Genomic DNA, 24,667 nt, shown 5'->3' with positions numbered 1-24,667 from the left:
TGTATTTTTGATCAAATAAATGCAGCCTTGATGAGCATAAGAGACTTCTTTAATAAAGAAGTCTTACTGATCCCAAACTTTTGAGCAGTAGTGTATGTATGTTTATTGAGATGCACCTGTATATATATATATATATATATATACATTTATTTTTTCTCCCCAAGGTAATATCGGATATGTTACCCCATATATTGCGCATTATATATATATATATATTGTGTGTGTGTGTGAATTATTAAAATTGCTATCTGATATTGATTTTTTTCATATAAGTTTTTCAAACACTGTAAACAGTCTCATGTGAAATTAATTATGGGAAACTGAAAAGCTCTATAAAGATGTTACGCACCAGATTTCATCAGTTCCCAGCTGCGCCACACAGAACCGACACATAGAACAGGCAAGCCAAGCTCACCAGAAAACAGATCCTAAATGAACAAGAGATGAAAATGATTAAATAAGAAAAAGAAACAGAGTGAGTGAGCTGTGAGTTTTTTTTTTTTACCTGATGTACTTTAGGAAGGACTGCTACAATGTGGCGTGCAAGCGCTTTTCCAGCTTCTGTGAACACGTGCTGGCACAAAGCATCACCAGCACTGCCACCTGATGCACAATCACAAAGTGTCATAATGTGTGGCATAACATGCACACAACCTCACACCACACGTCAGCAACATACCTTCAGCTAGTTTCCTACAGAACCCTGCAAAATATGACTTCTGAAAGATTCTGTACAAATGAGGAAGCATTCCCATCAAGTCCGATACCTGGGAATGAACAAAACGACAAGGAAGCGCGATCACTTCTATTCAAGTATCAAATTAAGCACAAAATTACATCAAAAGAACAGCGAGTCCTAACCTGGAAATATTCTTCCATGGCCTTCTTAACATAGTTGATATCATGAGGGGATGTGACGAGGTTATCTCTGGCATCAAAAACCATTTTAATAGCCATGTGAGAAATCCAGTATGCTACAGGAAGATAAAGACAGAGAGAAAGAAAAAAGTTAGGCCCCATTCACATCTAGTAATAACACCTATCAGATCAGATTAGAAATGGCCAATACAGACTGCCGTTAGATGAAGAATCCTGTAAAAATGTATAATTTTTACACAAAAATATTAAGCAGCGGAACTGTTTTCAATACTTATAATAAGAAATGTTTCTTTAGCACCAAATCAGCATTTTAGAAGGATTTCTGACAGATCACGTGACACTGAAGACTGGAGTAATGGCTGCTGAAAATTCAGCTTTTGCCATCACAGGAATAAATAACATTTTAAAATAGGGGGGAAAAAACATTTTAAATTTGAATAATATTTCACAGTTTTTACATTATTACCAATCACATAAAAGCAGATAATTCTTTCAAAAACGTTGAAAACAGACCCCAAACTTTCCAAACAGTTGTGTATATGTAGGCCTATTACTTTTTCCAAATCTGTCAAACGATGAAATCTTACCAAGCTGGCGAACACTTATTTTAGTACAATGGTTACCCATTAGGCAAGCAGGCGATGCTTAACACAGGATGAGTTTGTGTCTGATCAGGTATGCATGTATATATCTGCTCTGCTGTTGTTCAGAAATACTAGTACCGATGTTGTGCAAGGAGGACACTTTCATGTTTCATCAGTTATCCAATATTTAGTGAGCTGGGTTCTTACCCACACCCAAATTTTTTGGTCACAAAATAATGATTTACGAGCTAGGAAGCTGATGGAGACATGTAAGGGGTTGGGGCCTTTGCAAGGAATTCATTCGTTAGATAAGATAACATCTTTCTAAGATAAGACTGGGTGTGTGTGATCACATTGCTGTTATGTCAATCGGTTTCTCTTTCCATATGGTTACCTGTAGGGGTGGGTAAAAAATATTGATATCTCAATATTAATTGATTCTCATTTTTACGGAACGATATCGATTCTTAAATCACAAGAATCGATTATTCTAGCCTGTTTTCAGTTAATGTACGGAACATTGATTGAAGGGCAATTCCTAACCAATTAATCGCAATAAGCATTGCGCTTTAGTACTTTTAATATGAAACAAAGTCTCAGATTTCAAATTCTGTCCATTGTATTGCAGTATTTAAACAATAAATGCCGTTTTGGCGCTGTTTAAGGTGGAGTGACAGATCGCCAGTGTTGCCAGACATACGATAATTATCGTATTTGTACAATAATTTTGAGCTCTGTACGATGTACAATCAATAATGAAAGAAATCCCATAATGTACGATAAATTTGAAATTTCAGAACGTGTTTTTTCCAAAGTCAACCTCATCAAAACAAAGCCATGAAATCGGCTCATTACAGACACTCTAAATGGGTTGGTGCACACCTAGGAACCCTCAACATCTGGCAACATGCAGGATTCTGATGACAGCGACTCAGAGGTGGAGTTTGGACCTTCCCACAAGGTACGCCTATGGCCCTATGATTTCCGCGATGCAGAAAACACGGATGGAATTGCGGAATCAGTCAACGGAATTTACTGTATAACACGGAATGTCACGGAATTTGTCAATGATTGGATGAATTAATCAAAGGAAGGTCATTACACTTAAATCGTGATATGGACTAGTATCTGTAAATATTAAGCCGCAAAAAGGCTATTTAAATATAAATCCTGCATGTTCTGTGTCTGTCTGAATCATAGTCTATGGTCTGAATGAATGTCACGCAGTTTTGTTTACTACACACATACTGAAGTGCGCGTGACGCTCGCGGTGATTTCAGCATCTGCCTTCTCACTAAATAGGACATAAATACACGAACAACATCCCCAGAACTGCTCTGAGAGTCTAAAAATATATAGTTTCTGCCAGAAATGTATTACTATTGTTCAGTAGAATGTACGTACAACTACTACTACTAAAATTATTAAGGAATAATCACAATATTTCTTCCATGTTTTAATTTTAATTGTAAATCCCCTTTGCTTGCCAAAAAATGTAATGTGTTTAATTTTCATTCATTAAAATATAAATTTAATTAATGAGTTATGCCTTCAATCGATAATCTGAAAAATTAAAATACACAATGCAGAATTTCTAAAGAAAAAAACATCTCATAAGGCTATAAATAAAAGTAGTTTTTATGCATTCAAATAATTAGACATATTAAAACACAGAATTTGGTAACAATAAACAAGGTGAAAAAATAGAAAATTTCATAAGACCCTAAACACGTAATTTTTGTTAAACTTTTTAATAGATTTGATGTTGAATTGTATAAGTTTCATTATTTAATTAGACGTGCTTTTGATTAATACAATTTAATTTAACCATTTAAAAAGGAGTCCAGAAAAATTATAATGGAAAAAAAACAAGAATGCAAATTTAAAATTTGGAATAAAAAAAAATGGAATTTGGGAAAAAATAAAAAGTATTTCATAGGGCCCTAGCATAGTTATTTTATTTATTGTGGTAATTTGAAGGTTGTGTCAAAAAGTTGTTGTTCTAGTCTAGTAGATAAATAGCTGTATTCTGTACGTTTTTACTCGTGTACGATAATTTTCTTCCAAATACGATAATTTTGAGCTTCTGGTACGATACTTGGACATATCCAATCTAGCAACACTGCAGATCGCTGTAGCGCCTCAGTTCAACAGACACGAGGAACACATGAGCTAATCATCTCCTCCACATTAATACCAGTTTAAGCACAAAATAATCATGACTAAACATCCGAAGGGAAGTTAAAAGAAAGAGTACAACTTTACAATCCGTATCCTGTCTCATGTAATCGCTCAATCAGTGTTTCAGCCGTGCAAACACGTCAAAATATAACGGCTTGTAAACAATGTCGCGTAACGTTACATTTACCTCAGAAAAAACTTTATTCGGTGACCAAAAACTCATTAGTCAGATACTGTATATGTGCCATATAGCCTAACATATTCAATATAATTTTTTACTGTTCTTCAATGTTTAAATTGTTTGAATAAATCCATCAAGTTTTTATGACAGCCACCATTTAAATGTTTATATTTCAAAAAACGAACTGAAGTAGAAGTATTATTATGTAATTGTAACTTTATTATTTAAAAAACTTCATTAAGTGTAATTTTTGCAGTTGTATAGACCAATTATCGGTTTGTAAACATTCAGGATGCGCGCGCATCATGGTTGCAGAAAACCCGGGAGAGATAGCCTTTACAGCTAGAGAATTTCACGGATAGGGTACAAAATAGTTACGTTTAAAAAGATTATAAATTATATTGATTTGATGTCATTTTGAAAATGTTCTACGCATATTACAAGTGCTTGTCACCCAGCGATAAGCACTGTTATTCAACGAAATTGACGTTAGAGAGTGGGATAGTCTTACAGATCCGAAACAGGGGTGACGGTTTTTGTGGGCGGAGCCTATCTGAAGGCAGAAAATTACGGTTTTCAAGTGGCAGTCTATGGAGCCATGGAATAAAAGAATAAAAAAAGTAAATTTGATTTTATATTTCAAAATTCTGACTTTATTCTCACAATTCCGTGATTATATCTCACAATTCTAATAAGGAAAAACAACTCGTCATTCTTTCTTTTCCCCTCGGCTCTTCTGGCTTTTTTTCCCCTCAGATTTGACAAACTCACTATTTTTGAGTTAAGTCGAGTTATAAAGTTATAAATTAGGAGATATAAACTTGCATTTGCGAGAAAAAAAAATCCGAATTGTGAGATAAAGTAAATAAAAGTTATGTAAAAATGTTAATAGTAAGGTTTACATAATATTTCATGCTGTAACTGTAGGGCTAATACAATACGTCCCCTATGAACAGCATATGTGAATATTATGTAGACCTATTGTTTAAATCGAATTTATGCTTTAAAAGTAGAGTAATCATAGCAGTTTTCATCCATAGTATGTCCATTTAAACGTCTGCGTTTAGCTTCAAATGACGACAATATTCTATAAAAATTATTTGCATTCCAATCTTGACATCAAAAGGCACAAAAATATTTTTTTCTTTTATCCCATGGATTTTACCCATTTACCTCCACTTGTTCCCAGTGTTTTTCTGCAACCACTATGCGCGCGCAGCTGCAAGTGACGTAACTGTGACGTCTACTCTAAATTGGTCTATAGCCTACAAATCAGCCAATTTTAACCTTCAATTTTATAGCAAATGTAGTACCAACTGACTCTCATGTATATTTTAAAGCATTAGTTGAGAGATTTTTTTTTCCTTGAGAAAATTTGGCATGTACTGTACCTGATATATATCCAAAATAATCGATAATCAAATCGAATCGAATTGCAAGCTTGTTAATGAGAATCGAATTGAATCGTGAAATTTGTGTCAAAACCCAGCCCTAGTTACCTGAGCCCTCGTCTCCCATCATGTGACCCCAACCTCCACAGCCAACCTGTGTGCCATCTGGATTGACCAGCTTACAGTTCGAACCAGTGCCTGATATCACCACTATACCTCCTATGACAAAAAGACAGACAGAAAGGGTTACGATGACAGTTTTGTCCTGAAATCCATTAGCTACTACTGCCAGTTGCAAAAACACTGCACAAACCATAGTCACTGGCAGTGGCCATAGCGCCAATGGCATCGGTGGTAATAAAATAACTTTGGCTCAGCTTGGGGTATCGCTCCCTCATGTCATCAATCAGCTTCTGGATAGCAGCTTTCTGCTCTCCACCACTCAAAGACATACCCTTTCAACACACAATGTATACAACTTTAAAGCAACACGATGAAGGCGAATGTGTTGGGGATGACTGACTGATGCATCGCCTCACCAATGAACAAACTGGTGTGTCCGGGTCCAACCCTGCCTTGATTTTAGCCCTCTGGACCATGTCATTGATACCATTAATACAATTATCAACACCAACCAACTATAAATAAATAGAAAAAAAGTTACTATATACACATACACACTCAAGTACACACAAGCTGACTTAAGTACATATTAAAGCACGTTCTCTGATCTCACCCAGTGATTGGTACATGGTCCATCTGTCTCAGCGAGGATGTGTCCCTCAGCAGAAACCAGCACTGCTTTAGAGTGTGTCCCACCGCTGTCAAAGTAGAGAATATTGAGTCTCGTTCATTTGAAGCTACTGACACTTTCTCTCAAACAACTGGCATGCGAAGCTTTTACATATTAAATATAGATATTTTAATAAGCGTGTATATGTTAAAATGTCATTAAATTATGGATTATATTTGCTTTAATAACAATGTTTTTGCCATAAACTCACCCCTCCACTCCTCCGTACACTGCGCTCATCTCGCCTGCTGCTTCCTCTTTGGTCACATGACCACTCGGTCAGCTGCTTAGAGTCAACTTTCAGTGAATAACACTCGGACTTTGACAGAAAGCCATTTTTACTGTCTAAAGCCACATAAAATCTCGATTCACACCCATTTTTATAATCTGTCTATATCCAAACATTAATTTAACTTCTAGAATAATTTGAATGAATTCCCGTCGAAACGCCCCTGAAGTAAAAGTTTGCCAAGCGGAAGTTCGCGCGGTAGGAAATCGGAAAAAGTCGAACGAGTGAGAAATACAGTATATAATAATCGTTTATCTTGCTGTGCAGCGAGAGAGTATTTTGAAAATGGACACTCACGTTAAGGAGGGACAACTGTACGTCCAGCATCAGAAGTTTGGAAAGGTAAGAGCTTGTCGCATAGAGTTTGATTGAAGAGGCAAGAACAGATGTCTGACATGATAAACCTGAGAATCTTACAAAACACTAGTTTAAACACATGTGCCAAGTTCTTAGATATGTAATCTTTGTATTCACGTTTGGAAAACGTTTTTATATTTTTTTCACTAATTTAATGCAGTGACTCAAAATGTCATATGGTGTAACCATTAAGTAAATAAATAAATAAACAACGAAAATACAATACTTTTCTTGCACCTTAAATAGGCACGTCAGTATGCAAAGCTGCAATGCAAATAGCAAATCGTTTTTCAAGCCGAAAGTATTGTTTGAACAAATTTAACACATTTTTTAAAAATCTGTTAATATGTCTGAAACATCACAATCAAGAGGATTTTTCGTTTTTTAGGATTAGTATGATTAGACTTCTTTTATGAAAGGTCAAAATATGTGTTAAAAAAAACCACGACCTCCAGTCATGAGGGTCTAATGATGTCCTCTGTGTTTTAAGCTTTTCTTGTCACATGACAACAAAACAAATATCACTAATATTTTAAAACTTAATCGCATGACTGTTTATTTTTTAAATTAGAAATACAATGGAAAAAGTATGCCACATGACATAAGGTAACATTTCTCTCTCCATTTTTTCCCCCAAAAAATTTGCATATTAGTGAGACTTAAATTAAGATAAATTATATATGTGTATGCATATATATATATATATATATATATATATATATATATATTTATTTTTTATAATAATATATTTTATATATTCTTTTCTTTTCTTTTTTATGATTTTTAATTAAGAACTTGAAAACATCATAGCGAAGAATGAATTGAATGTTTTAAATGCATTTTAAGAAACTTTATTGGCCCACACAAAAATGAGCACCACGTCACTGAGCCTTTTGTTTTTACATTTACAAATTCAAATGTATCCAATCATATAGAGAGTGGCAGAAAGAGGACCCACAACATCTACCAGAAAAGACCGCAATTTTATATGTTAACGTTTCTAAATATTAACTTAACTTTAAAGACAATTTAAACAGTTTCATAAAGAGTAAGAAGGAGTGAGGACTCCTCGCATGAGATGGTCACATGAATGAGTACATCAGACCCTGTGCTACAACACGCATCTTCACATTTCAGCTCTCAGCATGCATATTCTGTGTTTTTTGCGCCACTAGCTACATAAGATTTAACACAGATTTAAGACTGGACAAACAACCTTTCTTTCTTGTGAGTGATATCTAACCACTAACCAAGAGTAGGTTACACATACACACGGCCAGCTGCGTCTAAATCATTTCCACTCTCTTGACTGTCCATGTGCAGTGGAAAATGCTTCATCACAGACGCATGACCACAAAAGGTTCTGTTTGTTTTCTCTCTGATTGAATATGTGAGGCATGTATTTTTGTCATTCTTTAGACATTGATATGAGTCACATGTCTTCAGTCAGACCTGTGCTGGATCAAAAACATTTGCTGGAGCAATGGCTTGTCATTAATTTATTATCCACTTCCTCTGTCTGCCTCTGTCTGAAACTTCTTTGTTATGTGGAAGTAAGCAAATTATGAGCACAGCTACATATCTTTACCCTCAGGCAACAGCAGAAATTCAAATTGAGCATTGATGGACTTTAATGCTGCCATTCATTCATGTAGGTTTTACTCCGATCAGGAGCACAGTAAGCTTGTATGAAGGTTTTAGCATAGTTTAATAGCAAGTACAAGATATCTTGTCAACAATAACACATGGCTAAAAATAATCTTGCGCGCATGGTGACTCTTCTTTAGAGGCTCAGAGGGTGATGATAGATTCAAAGTGTGATGGCTGAATCACACCAGATCATACTACTGTGAGAATTGATATGCTGAAGGTCTAAAATATAAATTGTGCTATCTATACATTCAGCTGAAACTGATAAAAGTACGAGCCACATAACAAATGCAACAGAGTGAATAAGAGATGTAGGAGAAGAGATGTTATATTGTGCACAAGCATGCAAGTGTCAGACCCTGGCTTCATGAAAACTAGGTTGCACTTTAGGGGAACCTAAAACCTCATGCCCTTCATTGTTGATGTAGTGTTTTTGTTTAGTAATGAAAGTCAAATGAGTTTGGATAGTTTTGCTGGAGGCTGGAACAAGCATGTCAATTTTACAGTTGTAGGCTCGTGACTCACACTGTCAAAACAGTTGAGGAGTTAGAAAGACAAGGATGGACAGGACAAAAATAACATGAAAATGTTGTAAAACATGAATAAACTTTGTCTCTTTTTTTCTTTATCTAGTGGAGTCATGTTTCAATATTTCACATTAAACCCTGCATACGTTATTTTTCATATTTTTGAGGTCATTAACATTGCCATACAGCATGTAACCTGTTTCAGTAACTGCTTGTCCATATATGGAAATGCTACAACATAGATCTGTTTTCTTAGATGAGTCGTAGATAAGTCTTCTTAACATAGTGTTACTTTTTCACTTTGTCTAACACATTTTCAAACTTTTTTCAGTTTTTAATGGGTTGCTTGTTGCTAAACAACTTTCTGTAACATTCTAATGCTGCACTGTTTCGTACCATACACCTTAAGCACTGCGTGTAAAAAGGTGTTAAATTACCAAGAAAAGGTATGAGCCGTTTCATAACCCAAAAGTTAAAACCGGAAACTAAATTAAATAGAGTATTAACCCTTTTGGACACGTTTACATAACTCTGGAGAATAAACAGTAGGCTATCACTGCATGTTTGAAACATGGCCTCTACTGCATGGCGTCATTACGTGAGACATATTGTGACAAACCCTGTCCCAGTCCTTAGACTTGTTTGTGTATAGAGAAGATGAGTGATATAAGCTTTGGCCTTTGCTCTTACTTTTTCCTACAGTTCAAGGAGTACTCTGTTCAATAAAAAAAAAAAGTAGTGGTGCAACAGATCACAAAACTCACGGTTCAGATCATATTACGGATTTTGAGTCACGGATCGAAAAAATAATTAAATAAATACATTTGGGAAAGCTTACTTTGAGTACTTCTATACCAGAGCAAAAACTACTAGCTTAACTAATAAAGTTAGTAATAAAACAAGAACAATTACACAAATTACAAGCATAGATGAATACAACAAAACACAGTTACAAATAAAGTCAGTAACAGTAGCATTCAGGTACAGAAATGTAATAAGCGTAAAATAACACAATAGTGCCCACTGCACAAGTTAAATACAGATTAATCTTTGTTAGAGCTGTGGTGATATTTAATTAGCAGACAGAAACGGGTATTTATTGGCTGCTGTCTCTTTAAGACCAAATGTACGGACCTAAAACTGACACTAAGCCTATCCGAAATAATCAATATATCTACTTATTGCACAATATATGGACATGACCTCAATAATTTTTGGAGACGCAATATATTGCCTATAATATTTACATAAAAATGAATGTCACCATGTTTTTTGCATTTCACTTTTGTGTCTTTTGCAGATTCTCGTACTTAAAGTGGTGTAGTCGGTGCTAGTTCAAATTTTAAAAATGCTTCTACAAACAAAGTTTCATCTGCAGATATGGCCTTGTTTAGGGATCTGTGCCTTTGTGCATATGGACATCTGGGATTGTGTTTTTCAGCAATACGGTGCACCCTTAATTTACAGAGAAAAGAAGGTCTGGGAAAAATCTCCATACAAGTTATTTGTGAATTTTTCTTTTTTCTATTTGTTACTTTGCCCTTTTTGTTAGAAAATGTGTATTTACTATTTATTCAAGTTTTTTAAGGTATGTAATATTGATACATCATTTTCATGATCTAAATTAGGCCTGAGCGATAAAACGGTATCGATATTTATTGACGGTACACCTTCTTCGATAACAATATAAAAAATGTTCAATATAGTGCACGATATAGGCACGTGCTATGAGTGACGCAGACAGCACACACAAACACGAACATGAGTGCTGTGCCTGCCTGTGATGAGGAGATCGTGAATAAAAAAATGCATATTAGTCGAATTAAAAATAAACATTTGCATTTGAATGCAAAAATAGTACAATCGAATGTTAGGTGTGTGTCAGGGAGCGTCATCAGTGGAGCACGTGATGCGGTGATGATGATGTAAGTGACGGTTTTGCGCGCCGCTACTACGTTATTCATTCAAAATATTAGAGAAATGTATTAGCTCAATGCGTAGAAGATCTTGATTAGGTTAAAACCGAAAACAAAGCCATTCACACAGAACGCATATTCAGCACATTTTCTAGACGGACAAATATAACTGCTGCACTCGCATCACACAAGAGATGTATAGAAAGCCATGCAAAGTTTACAGTTTACAGTCACGAATTTGTGGAGGTTTATTCCTTTTCACTGCGTCTCATGTTTTTAAAGGCAATCTGTGTGATGGGCGATTCGGCTCTTTGTATTAAGCAATGCATGAATACGTGATGCTGTTTTGTTCATAATTATTTATGCAATTTACAAAATTATATTTGATTTATACGAGTTAATTTAGACGTAGTGCTTGTTTTTTTATAGACAGTTATTTCCTTGCGATGACAATTTAATGTGCTACTGCATTATTTTGCTCATTGCGCCCTCTTGTGTCCTTGGGAAACAAGCCAAAAGTTTAACCAATTTAATCTGCATATAAAACATTTGAAATGGGATATTTGTTTAATTTTTATTTTGTGTTTGACTGTTAAAACAAAACAAAAAAAATAGATGTTTGTCTTAATTTAAAAATACAGTGGTTAAATGTAAAAAAAAAAATTCTGTTGCTCTTTGTTTTAAAAAAGGTTATAAAAATGTCAATAATTATTTATATCCGAATGATATGAAACACTATGATACTGGGGTATCTATACCCCAGTATCGAACAGCCCAATATTGAACAGCCCTAGTATCCCTAGCCTAGATGAAGAAAAATGCAATATGAAAGTTTTATATGAATCCGACCGACTCAAACCATTAGAGATATGTGGCCAAGTATGGGTCACCCATACTCAGAATTAGTGCTCTGCATTTATCCCATCCAAAGTGTGCACACACACAGCAGTGAACACACACCCGGAGCAGTGGACAGCCATTTTTTGCTGTGGCACCTTGTTCAAGGGCACCTCAGTCATGGTATTGAAGGTGGGAGAGAGTGCTGTACATTCACTCCCCCCACCTACAATCCCTGCCAGTATGAGACTTGAACCCACAACCTTTGGATTACAAGTCCGACTCTCTAACCATTAGGCCACGACTTCCCCGTAGGAAAGTTCCCACGACTTTCCTTATATGCAATATGCGATATGATAATGCTCAGATGAAACAGTTTTACTCAGCTGTTGCTGAGTCAGTTCTGTGAACTTCTATAACTATCTTGTGTCAAATATATATATATGGTTATTTGTATGTATGTACCAAGAGTTCCTGTAAAACCACAACAAATTCCTTGTGTTTGCGCACACTTAAGTGGTGAATAAAGCTCATTCTGATTCTAATAAGAAAGCACCCCTACAACAACTTCTGAAAGTGAGCAGTAGTGTTTTACTCAAGAATTACATAAAAATGTAATTTTAACATTAGTGTAATCATTTTAACATGAGTTTAGGAACTGAATAATAAAAAGGAAAAACATAGCGTAATATTTACTCTTTGAATTCAATATGCACTGATTCTTATTTAAGCTATCAAAGTTATTTAGGTAAGAGCAGTGAGTGATTTTCTCTTTGTCTTTTGTTCATGACCCCAAATATTGCAAGCTGTAGCGATATGCATATTGTGATATGTACATTTGCGATATTTTGATATATTGCACAGCCCTAGTTGATACATTTTTTAGCTATATCGCCCAGCCCTAATCTAAATATATACTTAAGAATTAAACATTTATTGTCATTTGAAAGTGTGTAGGCCTTCTTGCATTATTATTATTCAATGGCATAAAATGGTCTTAAAATTACAATAATATCGTTTATCGCATATATATAATATCGGAATATCAATATATTGCACAACAAAAAGTTGTTATTGTGACAGGCCTAACTGACACATCCGTATTTTTTCTCAGCTGTTTACGTTCACTTAAGACATAACCGACTGTGTTTACTAGAATACTTGCCAAAACGGGTATTTTAACATAACTTTGTGTCTATGTGAAAGAGGAATCAATTCGCTGTTCACGTGGTGTCTCTCTCTCTCTGTGTGTGCGCGCTTCGGGTGTGCGCACAGAAAACAGCGCGCGAGTTAAATTTGCTTGAGTGTGTAAACTGGCCAGACAAAACAGGTGCAAATGATAAACTTTAACTCTATGATGGTTAAACTTAACAGTTAATCCGCAAATGTAAAGCACTAATGAATGCATTGAAGGGGTCATATGATGCGATTTCAGTTTGGAGTGTTACAAGCTCTTGGTGCATAAGGAAGATCTGTAAAGTTGCAAAGACTAAAGTCTCAAATCCAAAGAGATATTATTTATAAAAGTTAAGAGTCAACCACGCCTACCTAAAACAGCTCGTTCTAACACACCCCCACATGTCTACGTCACGATGTGGGAAGATTTGCATAACGCAGCCCAAATGTTGACGCAAAAAAGAAGGCGTAACTTTAATTCTTGCCATGTTGTGCAGTAGCTGTGTGTTTCATTGTGAAAGCGAAACTACTTTGTTTGGCCTTCCAAAAGAGGACACGACTAGAAATCAGTGGTTAAGTTTTATTTACAACACTGTTCCAGAACAGTTCAACCCAAATATTCAGATGTGTGCAGCGCATTTTATGGAGGATGAGGACTGTTTCCTGAACCAGTAGCCTACAATGCGTCTGTGCACAAAGGCTGTTTCTATAAAGTTGGGCAGTTCCAACTTTGCAAGGACAGTCTGGCACTTCTGGCTCACAGCCTGTAAGTACGTTCTTATATTAAAATATTTTGCCACTGACGATTCAAACAGCGAGTTTTGAGCAGTATAGAGTAGGCTTGTTGTTTGTTGTTTCTCCGATCACAAATGCAGACATGGTTTTATGTTTACGCAGCGCGATACGCACCGAAACGCGTAAAAAGACAGTATAAGTCATTATAATCAGTAATTATGTCCCCACTGGATGCAACAAATGCGTCATTTGTAATGGGTTTTATTGGTTTTGTCTTGTCGTGCTGGGAGACGGCATCACAGTATGGTAAGGGGCGTAACATTTCCGTCACATGCTTGAGGTATTCGGCCAATCACAACGCACTGGATAGCTGGCCAATCAGAGCACACCTCGCTTTTCAGACCGATGAGCTTTGTAAAAATCGACGTGTTTCAGAAAGGCAGGGCATAGAGGAGAAACAATAATGTACATTATATGGAAAATAATGTGTTTTTTGAACCTTAAACCGCATAAACACATTGCATTACACCAAATACACAAAATAATGTTCTTTTTAGCAGCATCATATGACCCCTTTAATGGAAGCACTTTACACATTTCTGATCTTTCCTAAACAGGGCAAACTGTAGTCATTTCTGGGCTTTGTGCTTGTGAAATGCCTCTTGCATGCTGCTCTATTGTATAATGCAGGGTTTCCCAAACAAAGGTTCACAAACCTGTTTTAGAGTGGAAATTGTTTTTCCTTGCTTAAGTGCATAATTTTCAGTTTATTACTTGCCTTATGAAAGATACTGCATGTACACGGGTATGTACTGATTTTATTAGCAACAGTGATATGCTTGAAAGGAAGGCTGTGCAAAGTTTTTAGAGGTGCAGCGTCTTTACATCCACTGACAGAACAACGTCTCGAGTTTGACAGTCTAACTCGACATCTTTATCTAACAGCAGTATTGCTCTTGTGATTGATGGACAGACGTTTGTTGTTCAGAGCGCACCTCAATGAGTGTGGCATGCATTTGGGAACACAATGTGCACCAGGTCTGCTTTATTTACCGGTACATTCACTTTTTTTGGGGGGGGACCGAAGTTGACAGCATTTCACCAATATTCTGCCAAAATAAAAACTCAAGGATTTGTTGTGTTAAAAGCACGAGTGAACGTTTGGAACTGAAGAATTTAAGACATAAATATTTGAATTGTAACTTTTAAGTGATAGTTGGCTCTCGCAAATAAGAGTGTTCCTGTTGCAGTGTTAAATTGTTGAAATGTTAACTTATTTCAAGTAAATATTTTAAGTCTAAAGTATTCACTATTTTTCCAAGTTGCTTTTTGTAAGACATACTTGTCTTTCTAAGACATACTCAAATACAAAAAAGGTGAAACGTTTTTAACTTGCATCTGTCAAGCCACCAAACACTTTGTTTTTTGGTATGTGATTTTTATTTGTAAGTGGGAAGCCAAATTTTTTCACATTGTGCTGTGAATAAAGAGTTATATTTCCTTTGTCATTCCAAGCATGTCACAGAGCTTCAGAAATGTGAGCTTTTGCTAATTATTTGAGAATTAAGATGTATTTTATACTATTGAATGGTACCCTAGTAATATTAGTGTTTGGACAACAATGGAAGTTTGATGTTTTGTCCATGTTCATTTCCAGTTTCATGAACGGAAGTGTCAGAATACCTATTTGGTAATGGCTAGGCCTAAATATTTGCTGAAGGGATAATTCATTTTGGTGCCAGTGTTGGGGATCAAGTTAATGCTTTATGTATGAAAATAAATATATTGAAGTATGAACTGCGAAGTTACTGAATCATTCACATTTATTGTGACATTTGGCTACATATTAACAGGATAGTCACTGTGTGCCCTGTGACTGTCGTATTTTTAACTTTTACTGTTTTATATGTGTATGCTTTGCAAGAAGTAGATGGTTACCAACAAGAAATTATTTTTTAATTGCTAGTATTTTCAGGTTCAAGGTATTTTACTGTTATAATATTTTCATATAAGCTGTATATTATGTTATTTTACATAATTATGAAGCCTCTTAAAAAGTGCAGAAGCAGACTCACACATTTCATCAGATTACTTTTGGATGCAGATTTGAGGAAGTTATCAGTCACTCTCTTTCTTTCTGATCATTTGCATAATTTCCATCCTGCACAGTATATTCCTCAAGTGTTGCCTTATATGGCTATACAAGGTGCTCTGTAATTAAATAACACAGCCCTATTTTATTATTGATTCATTTAATTTTGGCATTGATTTAATGATCTAATGTGATATGTATGATTTATTTTATGTAGCGTTTAGTTAAACCAAGGTTTGTATTTGTATCCATTGGTGTTGGTTTAGTCTTGTTGGTACAGTCCTCACTGAATGCACAAGTTAGATAAAAGGGCCAGTTTTTAAAAGGAACATAGATACACAAACACTTGCAGTGTGTGGAGGAAACAGCGCATGCTGGGTAATCTCATGCATCTTTTATACCACATTGACAGTCTCTACAGTAGCTTTTGGCATTGTACAGTGGTCAGGTGTTGGATTCTGTCTAAAATGTAGACATTTGTGATTTATTGTATTGTGTTATCTTAAGCTTCTCCTTGGAATTGGTAATTGGCAGAACATTAACCCTTCACTTGATGGGTGAACTCTTATGACTGTCTTGTTGTGTACAAGCGGTTGATTAAGGCAGATGGATGCTTCAATGACTCAACAAGACTCCTATTCAGTACGCTGAAAGTTACTACTGAGGAATGTAGACTTGTGAATAGAATTGTGGCGAGGTAGGATTGCCATTAAAGTGAAAGTGTAACATTTCACAGAGTTTCATATTTAGCAAATGGTTTACTGTAAACTCATGTTTTTCAGATTACAGATTAAAGTCCATTCCACCTAAACTTTGATGCTCGTAAAATGAATCTATATGAATCTAGCAGTTTTATCCAACTTTTCGGAAGTGACGTGATTACTTTACATGATATGAGGATGAGTAAATGTTGATTTTCATATTTTTTGGGTGAGCTAAACCTTCAGATTGAGAATTGAGAAATCTACTCTTCCTTGATCTTTTGAAATATAAGAGAGTAATTGTACTATGAAACTTCCTTGTTAGTAAAAACAGTTTTTATTGAAACCAAGCTGCCAACAACAGCTTGGAATAAAAAAAGATATAGATGCCAAGTTATCCAAATGTGCAGTTTTTAGTTGTGAATAACTATAATGCCATAACATGTCAGTAACCATGTTAAATCTAAAGCCTGATCTGTGATAAATGATTGTTTTTATATTTAAGGAATCATGTAGTCTGCTGTTCTATTGCAAAATCATTTATTTCTGTTATGTGTCAGTTAAAGAAGACATCATCTGAACGGTCAACTTCATATTGTTCCTTTTAGAATGAAAAACATTTATATTGTTATTCGAATTAAAAACAGGAAAGTGATCAAAAAATGCTCTCTTTAAACACTTGAGCTATCAATCATTTTAGTGCAAGTTCTGCTTTTTTGCCAAAACTCCCGTTATCGTTGAATCTGTCTACACTGCATTATGATGGTTATGATGAGAGCATTCTCAAAAGTACGTGAACTTGTGCTGAACAAAATTCAGGCAATTCATTCATGTGTTCAACACTGGCTACAATGTGCAGTATTAATACTGTAATGCGCGCTTTTAAAGTTAACTTAACTTTAACTTATTTTCACAATAAGTTAATCATTGCAACTGTAATCACATCTGCATTTCAATGGTTTAACTTGGATCATTCTTACTTTATATGTGAAGATATTTCTCAATGATAGCAGAAAGGAGAGAAAACCCTTTAAACAGTTTTTAAACCAAAGTGTCAAAAACAGAGTAAATTATGACTGCATTTGATGTAAAAAATTCTACCGATATTACACATGGACCTCACATAAAATAAAATGAAAAACATTCATATTGTTATTCAAAGTAAAAACAGAAAGTGATTAAAGAATGCTCCCTTTAAACACTTGAGCTGTCAATCATATATACAGTGCCTTGCGAAAGTAAGCTGTTGCTGCCTTATGTTAAACTGCTTTAAATTACTTTTTTTCCACATCAATCCATACATCATATTGACAAAGCAAAAACAGAACTGTCACAACTTCGTAATTTTTTATAAAAAAAACTAAGTATTAACTGCATATGTATTCATACCCTTAACTAAATATTTAGCTGAAGCACCTTTATAGTCTCAAGTCTTTTTTTGTTTGATGCGAAAAGCTTTGCTCATCAGCATTTGGCAATTATCTGCCATTCTTCTCCTCACCTCTTCACCTCTCAAGCTCTGTCAGGTTGGATGGGGGCAGATGCACATTTTCAGGTTTCTCCAGAAATATTTGATTGGGTTCAAGCTCAGGCTCTGTCTGGGCCACTCAAGGACATTCACAGAGTTGTCTATAATTGACTCTTGCTGTGTGCATAGGGTCATTGTCCTGTTGGAAGGTGAACCTTCTGCCCAGTCTGAGGTTCTGAATGCTCTGGACTGGGTTTTAATTTAGGCTATCTCAATATTTTGGGGTTGAACTGTTCTGGAACAGTGTTGTAAATAAAACGTAACCACTGATTTCTAGTCTTGTCCTCTATTGGAAGACCAAACAAAGTAGTTTCGCTTTCACAACGAAACACACAGCAGGCTAGAGTGAGCGGCGGCCGGCGGGCTTGCAGCAACCACATGTGACGACCCCAGGCTGGACTCCGCTTCATCAACGGTGAAAGCCAATCCGGCGATCCACAGCGCGAAGTAAATGTATTTCCTCAGCAACCAGCACGGATCAGCTCTAGGCATGACGAAGTGGATATCGTCCTATTTTGGAAGGCCAAAGTATTTTCGCTTTCTCAACGAAACACACAGCGTCTCGACATGGCGGCAGCAACAATACTACAGCGAGAATCAAAGTTACGCCTTCTTTCTTTGCGTGAACATTTGGACGGCGTTATGCAAATCTTCTCACATCGTGACGTAGACATGTGGGGGCGTGCTAGAACAAGCCGTTTTAGGTAGCCGTGGTTGACTCTTAAATTTATAAAGAATATCTCTTTGGATTTGAGACTTTAGTCTTTGCAACTTTACAGATCTTCTTTATGCACCAAGAGCTTGTAACACTCCAAAGAGAAAGGAAAAATTTTAATCGCATCATATGACCCCTTTAAAGCAGTTTAACATAAGGCAGGAACATAACAAAACGTGAAAAAAAATGAAGGGGTACTTTCACAAGGCACTGTATATACAGTATATATATATGACCCATTTATGATATCACAATGCTTTATTCCTTTTCATGTATTAGCCTGGCTTTAGTAGTGTGTACACGCCACGGCATTAGTAAATTATCTGCATCGCAATAGTAAATCAGCTAGAAACATTTTTTAAGGTCATTATTTTTTCTTACATTACAAACAATGTGAGGAACTGACCCAAACTCTTTCTCTCTCACACACACATCCGTATACACATAGATATATTTTGTTTGCTGCAGAATTTGCTTTTCGTTGTCCATCTGGAGGAAGGGGCTTGAAAGTCATTGTCAAGTTCCTCTTGTTGACCTCAGCATTATGATCCAGATGCGAAATAAAGAAAGTGACATAAATTTGGCCTTGATTAAATGGTGTTGACATCAACAATAATTTGCAACTACCTAGAAGCTGATCATTTTTAAAGTCACAATCTAACAAGTTTTCTTCCATATTGTGACATACAGTATATCAAAGTGAAAAGAATCATTGAAAAATAACAACAACAACAAAAAAAAAATAGGGTGGTGACTTGGTTCTGTCTTTTGGTTGTTGATTGGATGGCATATTTGAAAGTGATCATGAAATCGATTTTAAGGTAACCAATTGGAGAAGTCCAACATACATTAGCAGAGAGAAGTTTACCATTGTGTAATTAACATTTTGATGAAAAATGACAGGCTCAAAAACATAAAAAAGAAAAAAAATGTAGAAAAAGAAAATAGATGGAGTGATTTTCCAATTAATGAAGACTTTAATATGGTTAGCAACCTGAGGCAACATGACTCGACATAGCCTATATTTTGTGTATGTTTCTGTTAAAATTCAAACTAACAGAAATAGTTCTGTGTGCATGTATTTTTATATATTTTTAGACCCATAAGTGAATAATAGTTGAATTCCCTCAAGCCACTGCTGGTTCTTCATCGAAGAGTAAAAACTTCCTCTTATCCCTCTCTCCTTTTTAGAAATGGAAGAAGAACTGGTTTGTACTCTACCCAGCGAGTCAAAACGGCATTGCACGGCTTGAGTTTTATGATTGCTCGGGCAGCGCTAATGATAAACCTAGCACTAAGAAAATGGACAAGAAGATCATTCGTCTGTCAGAATGCATCAGCATACTTCCTGCTGTCACTGAAACCTGCCCCAAAGAAAACATGGCCGCCTTCTGTGTGGAGACCAATGACAAGACCTATGTCTTTGCAGCTGAGAAAAATATTACCAATGAGTGGGTGGAGAAGATGTGCGAGATTGCTTTTCAGGTGAGATGTCATGGAGATTTTTAAAGGTTCAAGGTTCAATGTAGTCAACACTTGTGACTTTGAGAAGAATGAGAGAAATGTGACACTTTTTTCAAAGAAATTATATTAGGATTCGCTCCTAATAGTATTCGCTCATTTTAATAAAAATAAAAAATACATAATGGGAATAAAATTGTCCAGCAGTGAGAATTTTGAAGGCATAACGTAAGACAATAAATAAATAAATATTACTATTTAATAAAAATACTGTATAAATAATCTTAATAATAGCCTTTTAATTATTGTTTTATATGACCAGGACATTTCTTCATGTGATTCAACCTTTAAGACTTTTATACCCCCTGAAAGCTCAGAAGCTTTTTTTATTTATAGGTAGAAAAAAAAAACTATAAATCAATGATTGAGTGTCGTTTTACAGGCTTAACCATGGATGAATTCTATTCAACTATTTGACAAGTATAATAACCTTTTAACCATGTCTTAAGGTGTTCTGAAACATGAAAATCTATTCCAGACATGTTGTTCATTTCCAAAGGGAAGGACACAGCTGTCTCTATACTACACTCTTAAAAATAAAGGTGCTTCAAAAGGTTCTTCAAGCGATGCCATAGAAGAATCATTTTTGGTTCCACAAAGAACCATTCAGTCAAAGGTTCTTTAAAGAACCATCTCTTTCTTACCTTTTTGTAATCTGAAGAACCTTATTTTGCCCCAAAGAACCTTTTGTGAAACAGAAAGGTTCTTCAGATGTTAAAGGTTCTTTATGGAACCATTTAGACAAAAAGGTTCTTCTATGGCATCGTGAAGCACCTTTATTTTTAAGAGTGCACCTCTGCATCTCTGTCTTTCTATCTCACTTTCTTTCTCTGTCTCTATCGCTCTAAGGGAGGAAGTGGTTCTCTTGGTAGTATTGACTCAAATGGACAGCAAGAGCTTCAAATGGCAGAGAATCTCATTTATTTCTCCAGAGAGGAAGGTAAGAAGCGACATGTGACATTATTAATTTACTCATGCTTAAAGTGTTTCCACCAACTGGTTTAAATTATGTGAGCCAGCTGGTTTTTTTTTATTTTTATTTGAGCTCCAAGTGCTCATTTCATAATATACAGTGAGTTTCTCAAAGCGTAGGACTTGATGTCACATCCACTATGAATTCTGTTGCTTTTTGGTTGCTAGACTGAATTTATATGCACACCTAGACCAGCAAAGCTGCTCTCAGTGAATAGACAGAAATGTTCTGTTAGATGCAAATGGACTGCATGCAAATTCCCTGCTCATGTTAGTCAACAATGCCTGAAAGAAATATTAGAGCTCTTGAATGTGGTTACACTTAGCTGTTTCCAGAAGGACATAGCTGGCTGTGTTACACTCATTTTATTTGAATAGTCCCTGAGTAAAAGACGCAAAGGGCTAACAAATGAAATGGAGGAGGACAGAAAGTGGAGCAAAATCTCAGGCATTTCCCCTGCCCCCTCCTTTAAGGCTGGCACTCACTTCATCCAGTGCTATGCTTGGTAAACAGTCAAGGAGTCACTGTAAAGTCCACTCAGTTCACAAACTACCTCCTGCTCCTGCTGTGCATTCTCGAGTGTTTCTAGGGAAATAGTTTGCGATCACTTCTGTTTTTAGTAAGGGCAGCACTGACTTCCTCAAAGAGTGTGGGAGCTGACATTTAAAAGGCTTGCAAAGATACAGTCTTGGCACTCATTTATCTCCTTTGCATAGATATTTTCTGGCATGACAGTGGATATCAGAGTATAACGCATGGGTAATGGTTGTTGGTGCCCTGTCCAGTGTCTGTTGGTATTTTGTTTGAAAGCCAATCCAGAGGTAGACAAGAAAATGAAAGAAGATTAGAGTGGAGCAACTCATTTTGTATGTTATCAGTTTGCATGGGAGCATTTATAGAGGCAGAGGAAAGTAGGGTAATCGGCACTCATGGCATGTAGTCTCTGATAAGCAGAAGCATATCTTTGCTGAACTTAGCAGGGAAATAGCATACAGGACCCATCAAATGAAAAACATCCTGGTTGTACTTGTGGATTGTTCCTATGTGATTTGAAAAAAGACCAGTCTTGGCAAATTTCCTGAGATTCAAAGAACTTTCATTTTTACTTATAAGCCACACGCAAAAGTGTTATAAATTGTATAGAACAAATCTCGGCAGCTTTATGTTGTCAATGTATAATTGTTTATATCGTCAAATGTAAACTATATTATCGTTCTGGTCTAAACTGCTAAATGTGGACATTTAGGTATTAAAAATGATGAAACTCTATAAAGCTGCTTTGAAATTATGTGTATTGTGAAAAGTGGTATACAAATGCAGAGTTTGACTTACTTGAAGTAATACTCACCTGGGGGAAAAATATATCTGCATATATATTGACTCTATTTCAGTTACTGATAAACCTATTGGTATCTATAAAAGGCAGTGACATAATGACTTGAATACACTACTTAATGATTACAGAAAAACCTCATTGAAATAATAAAAGAAAAGGCTTTTTAAAATAGTTTGGCATTGTTTCTTTCATCTTTATTAATATAATTCTTTAGAAAAAATACTTTATTAATATTTGATCAACTTTTGTACACCAAATCAAAGTCATGTGGGGCAATCAACATGCAGAATCAAACATAAAACATGTAAATTATATCGTAGAGAGGACTGCAGACCCTCAGGACTGTGTCAAGGTCAGTAAGTCTCTGGAAATATCATATTTGACCTTTTAATAAAACCATAAAATTAGTTCAGATGTGATGCAACACCCCAAAAGTGTAACCATGATAAAAAATACTTTTTACCTTGAAAAATAAATTTGAGTTAAGTTATTATTTTTAAAATAATGATTAGAATGTGTACACTCACATGGATTGAAGATCTAAGAAAAAATGTATTTGCTTTTTACTTAATGGTTACAACTCATCACATTTTCAGAATGATTACATTTAGTTATTTGTACCACTTTACATGAGAAACCCAAAGTGCATATAAAGTATTTATGTCAAGAATATGCATAGTTAGATTACTTCTTTTAGTAGGTTAGCCATGTGTATGTTTATACTTGTTTATTTATGGTTTATTTTTTTAATTTATATTTATTTTTAAATACTGTATGTACTGTACTGTAGTCCTGCAAGGTTGGTTCCATTGTATGTTTCTACATATAGCGACATGACAAAGCTCCCTTGACCTGTTCATTTTTTAAGAACTTGATGTGTATTTTAAAGCTGCAGTCCATAACTTTTTTTTGGTTAAAAATGAACCAAAATAATTTTTTTGTCACGTACCTAACTAGCCAGTGTTTAAAACTATCTCCTTACCTTAGCCAAATTCACAATGGTAAGCTTGTAATGTTTTCTAATTTGAGTGGTAATGGTAGGTTTTTGCTGGAAGTGCAATACAAATACAGTGCGCCGTTCGTCTTTACGTCTCGTCTGTAAACATAAAGAAAGAGTCCCGGCTAGTAGACTATATCGCACGTGAGGATGCTGCAGGTGGCTGATCATTAATAAGTCTTTTCTCACAGCAGCTGGAATAATACAATTTATAATTTTGATGGCGAATTGTAATCCAGAAAGTTCCATGCAACAATCATCTGTGACAATTCACCACTAGTCTATAGGTAACACTAATACACACTAAATACATGTGGTCATGTAATGCTGATGTTGTTAACATTAACATTTTGAGAACAAAGTATAACAATAATAATAATTTGCATGGTTTGATGTGATATGAGCTAAGCGATTGTTAGATTTAATCACCAGAACAACACCAGAACATCAGTTGGTCAGAACAAAAGTGGCAGACATGTTACTTACTTGTTCAGATGACATTTCTGGTGAAAATTCTTATTGGGATCATACTTCAAAGACCTAGAATCTGTGATTCCTAAGTACAGTGAATATCCAAACTGGTGCGGTGACTGATAGCCACACATATAGGGATGCAGCGATTATCCGGTTTCACAATTAACCACGCTTTAAAACATCATCACCAGAACAACACCAGAACATCAGTTGGTCAGAACAAAAGTGGCAGACATGTTACTTACTTGTTCAGATGACATTTCTGGTGAAAATTCTTATTGGGATCATACTTCAAAGACCTAGAATCTGTGATTCCTAAGTACAGTGAATATCCAAACTGGTGCGGTGACTGATAGCCACACATATAGGGATGCAGCGATTATCCGGTTTCACAATTAACCACGCTTTAAAACATCACGGTTAATTAATCGTAAAGGTTCCGCTAAACCGAGTGTTTCTGTTACACGGAACGGAACTGTTGCAGCTTGCGCGAAATGAAAGAAGTTACACTAGCGGTGCACCAGCTTAAAATGACGTGCTTATCAGAGGCATGGAGGCTACTACATGCATTAGATGAACTGACAGAGGAACCAAACAGCGAAGCTTTATTTCCACCAGAGAAATGCTTGTCGATAGTGTGGGACCATTTTGGCTACACCAAGAATGACCAGGGTGTCAATTAAATATTGCTGTAAAAAACTGCTGCTAAAGAGCAAATACATAAGGCACGGCTTGCTGTACATTGAACAATTTTAATGCACGACATGAAGGCAAGAAAAACCTGAGGCGAAGCTACAGCTCGTTAGCTCAGCATTCTGCCCGCTTCAGATCAGA

General features: G+C 35.7%; 2 protein-coding genes across 2 annotated transcripts in view; one reads left to right on the top strand and one right to left on the bottom strand.

Moving 5' to 3' along the window:
• nagk (N-acetylglucosamine kinase) overlaps nt 1-6,303 on the bottom strand; it is an 8,993-nt gene extending 2,690 nt beyond the window's left edge. The window contains exons 1-9 of the mRNA XM_016269451.1: nt 6,221-6,303; nt 5,953-6,037; nt 5,756-5,854; nt 5,530-5,671; nt 5,325-5,435; nt 862-974; nt 680-767; nt 506-603; nt 350-428 (exon numbers count right to left, since the gene is read on the bottom strand). Coding sequence (XP_016124937.1) covers nt 350-428; nt 506-603; nt 680-767; nt 862-974; nt 5,325-5,435; nt 5,530-5,671; nt 5,756-5,854; nt 5,953-6,037; nt 6,221-6,249 — 844 coding nt within the window. The 5' untranslated portion in view covers nt 6,250-6,303. The remainder of the gene's footprint in view (nt 1-349; nt 429-505; nt 604-679; nt 768-861; nt 975-5,324; nt 5,436-5,529; nt 5,672-5,755; nt 5,855-5,952; nt 6,038-6,220) is intronic.
• Nucleotides 6,304-6,410: 107 nt separating this feature from the next.
• The window catches only part of dok1b (docking protein 1b), a 26,758-nt gene continuing 8,501 nt past the window's right edge, over nt 6,411-24,667 (top strand). The window contains exons 1-3 of the mRNA XM_016269450.1: nt 6,411-6,640; nt 19,724-20,017; nt 20,903-20,993. Of these exons, the coding sequence (XP_016124936.1) occupies nt 6,584-6,640; nt 19,724-20,017; nt 20,903-20,993 (442 nt within the window). The 5' untranslated portion in view covers nt 6,411-6,583. The remainder of the gene's footprint in view (nt 6,641-19,723; nt 20,018-20,902; nt 20,994-24,667) is intronic.

This window comes from Sinocyclocheilus grahami, unplaced genomic scaffold, assembly GCF_001515645.1.
Source record: "Sinocyclocheilus grahami isolate Dianchi unplaced genomic scaffold, SAMN03320097.WGS_v1.1 scaffold52.1, whole genome shotgun sequence".
In the NCBI taxonomy this organism is placed as follows: Eukaryota; Metazoa; Chordata; class Actinopteri; order Cypriniformes; family Cyprinidae; genus Sinocyclocheilus; species Sinocyclocheilus grahami.
This window is presented reverse-complemented; position numbering and strand designations above follow the sequence as displayed.